Source organism: Atta cephalotes, assembly GCF_000143395.1.
Source record: "Atta cephalotes unplaced genomic scaffold scaffold00031, whole genome shotgun sequence".
NCBI lineage: Eukaryota > Metazoa > Arthropoda > Insecta > Hymenoptera > Formicidae > Atta > Atta cephalotes.
The window spans coordinates 2,003,490-2,007,222 of NW_012130095.1; the positions used below are offsets into that span (position 1 = coordinate 2,003,490).

Genomic DNA, 3,733 nt, shown 5'->3' on the forward strand with positions numbered 1-3,733 from the left:
AAATAAGTCTCTGTTTCGGCACTGAGCTGCTCTCTGGTGATGAATCTCTTTCCTCCGAATCATTTCTTCAGATGTGGAAACAGGAAATAGTTGCAGGGAGCTAAATCTGGCGAATATGGTGGATAGGGAAGTAATTCGTAGCGAAATTTATTGAATTTGGCCATCAGTGCCGGGTACGTGTGAACCCGTGCATTGTTTTGATGGAAGAGTATTTTCTTTTTGGCTAAATGGGGATGTTTTTTCTTCAAAATGTTGAAACGGTCCAATAAAGCTGCGTAATAATCACCATTGATCGTCTGCTTCGACGGAAAGTAATCGATATGAATTATACTGCGTGCATCTCAAAAACTTGTGGCCATCATCTTTCCGACTTTACAGTTTTCGGAGCTGGTTCATCCAGTGAAGTCCATTGTTTTGAACACTGTTCCTTCGTCTCGGGTGTGAAGTAATGGATCCTTGTTTCGTCCACAGTAATGAATCGACGCAGAAATTCATCTGGATTACGTTGAAACATCTCCAAATTGTTGTCTCCACATTGTTTTGAAATTGTCACACAATCGCGCTTATGATCCACAGTGAGCAAACGCGACACCCATCTTGTCGATAATTTTTTCATACCCAATTGTTCGTGCAAAATTGAAATCACTATGCTACGTGATATGCTTGTGGCCTCAACAAGCTCGCGCACTTTCTCTCGTCGATCAGTCAAAATAACAATACGTGAACTTTATCGATGATTTCTGGCGTAGCAGTCTCAATTGGACGTCCCGAACGAGGTGTATCACATGTGAATGTACGACCACGTTTAAATTCATTCATCCAATTGTATATAGTCGCAAATGCTGGTGCAGATGTGTTGTGAACATTATCCAACTAGGTTTTGATTTCTTTCGGCATTAAACTTTTCATATGTGAAGGGTCTTTCAATAAGGATGCTCGATTTTTAAATGTAAATAAAACAAGTTGTGTGTGAGATATCCACTCAATTTTTTTTTATTCGAAAGAATTTTATGGCATTAAGTATGGAATATAACGTCGCTCAAATGTCCGCCGTGGTTTCGCTTGGTAACACGTGTTCGGACGGTCCAATTTTCGATGACTTTCTCGCATAAATCTGGCTGAATTTGCTGGATGGCGTTTGTTATATTAACTTTGAAAGCATCAATTGTTTGCGGTTTATTCGTATAGACCTGCGATTTAAGATAGCTCCAAAGGAAGAAGTCTAAAGGCGTTAAATCGCACGATCTCGGTGGCCAGTTCATGTCGCCGCCGCGCGAGATAACCATGCCCTCAAATCGTTCGTGCAGAATGTCCATCGTGGCATGTGGCACGTAGCGTCCTGTTGGAACCACATGTTATCGGTATCCATATCATCCATTTTAGGCCACAAGAAGTTGCGTATCATCGATCTAGCGCTCGCCGTTGACAGTTATGGGAACGCCCGCTTCGTTTTGGAAAAAGTACGGACCGATGATTCCAGACCAAAATCCACACCAAACAGTGACTTTCTCGGGATGCATTTGGAGCTGATGTATCTCGCGTGGATTCCCAAATTCGACAATTTTGCTTGTTCACATAACCATTTATCCAAAAATGGGCCTCATCGCTAAAGATGATTTGTTTGGCGAAATTTGGGTTAACTTCCAACTGCTCCAGAACCCAATCAGCGAATACACGGCGTTGTCTATGGTCGTTTATCTCAAGTTCCTGGGTCAGTTGAATTTTATAAGGGTGCAGACCCAAGTTCCGACGCAAAATTCGCCAAGTTCTTGTGAACGATGAGAAATTGACCGCCTTTTCCCGTACACTCTCACGCACAGCAACGATGTTTTCAGCAGACCTTGCGTTTCGGCAACGTATTGGTGTTGGCTGATTATTTATCGAACCGGTTGACTCGAATTTGGCCACCAAACATCGAATAGTTGACTCGGCAGAACGATTGTGGCGAGGATAAAAATCACGTAACGTTTCTCGAACGGAGCACTGATTTTGATAATAAAACTTTACAATTTGCATACGTTGCTCAACACTATGATCTTCCATGGTGATTTGCCATACACTACTAAACAATTCACAACAAATTTGACAGATGTCACTTTAACAACATGGCTACTATGGTCTAACAAATTTCGAGCGTCCTTATTGAAAGATCCTATAGATCATTGCACGAAACTCGTTTTTTTCCATTTTGTAAAAAATACGAAGGTTGTTCGCTTTAATCTACAGAAATGAAATCACGCGATGAATTCCACTCAAAATTTTCTACTTTGCGCTATAAATGTTTCAAAGCTTTTTTGACTAATCGAAAGAATTTTATTAATTGATCATCAAATACTATAAAGATCGATATTCTCGTCTTCAGTTCTATACAATTGTGGAAGTTGCAAGGTCAACAAATTAATTGCCTGTGTCATGGACTGTAAAAAACATTATCAATCAATAGAAGGTGACTTCCATTATTATATTCGTAATTGAGATTTTCAAAATGGCTTCGATTTATGTTTAATAAAAAGACGTGTTTAACAAGTCTGAGCACAGACATTTTAGAACTAAGGCTGATCAAGTTGAACATAAATCGGAAAGTACAAATCACGATGCTAAAAACACGAACACTTTAAGCCGAAAAAAGCTACACTGAGTTTTATGTAGAAAAATGTTATTGTACTTCGATTTTGAATTCTGTTTCAAAGCGTGCATTCACTTATCGCGAAGCGAGAATCGCACTGTTCAATTTGAAAAAATGATCACATTATGTGGCGTTAATTGGATTACTAGAGTGAGTATAGAGTGATGCCAATTAACCGGAAGTACATATCAGCAATACGTACCAATTAACCGGAAGTACATATCAGCAGTACATGCCAATTAACCGGAAGTACATATCAGCAGTACATATTTATGACGCAATTTCTCGTCCTAACCTCTTTTTTAATCTTCTAACTGTTAATCTATAAATGGCGGAGCCAATCAGCACATGTGTTGGCACTACTCTTTTTACACTCACTATATAGATTGCCAATCAGAACATTTCCCGCGTGAATCCAATGGCGGGCTCGAGCCGTTATGACGCGGAAAAAAACGAAGTTCGAGTAAACAATATGTCTCTCGTTTACTACACAGAAGCAATAAAGCTCTCAGACTCCAGCCTTATTAATAAGGCGAAAAAGATCGTTCTTTTGTTCACTAATCACTATCTCACTCCTGAAGTTGTAGGCGATGATGATTTAATGAAATGAATATCTGCAAAATCATGATACCCAAGATCGAATTAGAATACGTCACATCATAGAGAAATAGGAAATAAAAACAAAAATGGAAAAGATTCTGGACTCTATTCCTGAAAAGTATACAAAAAACTAGGGCCTGTATTCAGAACGCATTTTTATCTAAAATTCTATTATATAGTATGCATGATGTAAATTGAGTGCTTTTCATTTGATGACACAAGTCGACACAAGTGTTCTATCTTTGTCACTCTCTGAATGTCAAATGGAAAATATCCATTACAGTACGTTAGCAGGCTACATCGTAAACGTGTTCTGAATATGGACTTAGAGATACATTATGATACGTAACGTATACTAAACCAGAAACCTGAGAGAGAGAGAGAGAGAGAGAGAGAGAGAGAGAGAGAGTACGACGACCGTACCCGTTAAGTAAGTACTCCGCCACAACTAAAAGAAAACGAAAACGAAAACGAACGAAGAAGTAAAGTAAAGTTAACTTTACTAAC

At 39.1% G+C, this 3,733-nt stretch overlaps 1 protein-coding gene across 1 annotated transcript; it reads right to left on the reverse strand.

Annotated features, from left to right (window-relative positions):
• Positions 1–59: 59 nt before the first annotated feature.
• LOC105621027 (histone-lysine N-methyltransferase SETMAR-like) lies at positions 60–616 on the reverse strand. The gene is made up of 2 exons (XM_012202502.1): positions 377–616; positions 60–299 (listed from the first exon to the last, which is right to left on the reverse strand). Exons 1-2 carry the CDS (start codon positions 614–616, stop codon positions 60–62), a joined length of 480 nt encoding a protein of 159 aa, XP_012057892.1.
• Positions 617–3,733: the final 3,117 nt, after the last annotated feature.

Excerpts from the sequence above, each read along its gene's own strand:
- LOC105621027 (XM_012202502.1), bottom strand. The coding sequence starts at position 616 with ATGAAAAAATTATCGACAAGATGGGTGTCGCGTTTGCTCACTGTGGAT. Across the intron at positions 300-376 it reads ATGAACCAGCTCCGAAAACT|CAGACGATCAATGGTGATTA; the intron begins GTAAAGTCGGAA and ends TTTCCGTCGAAG.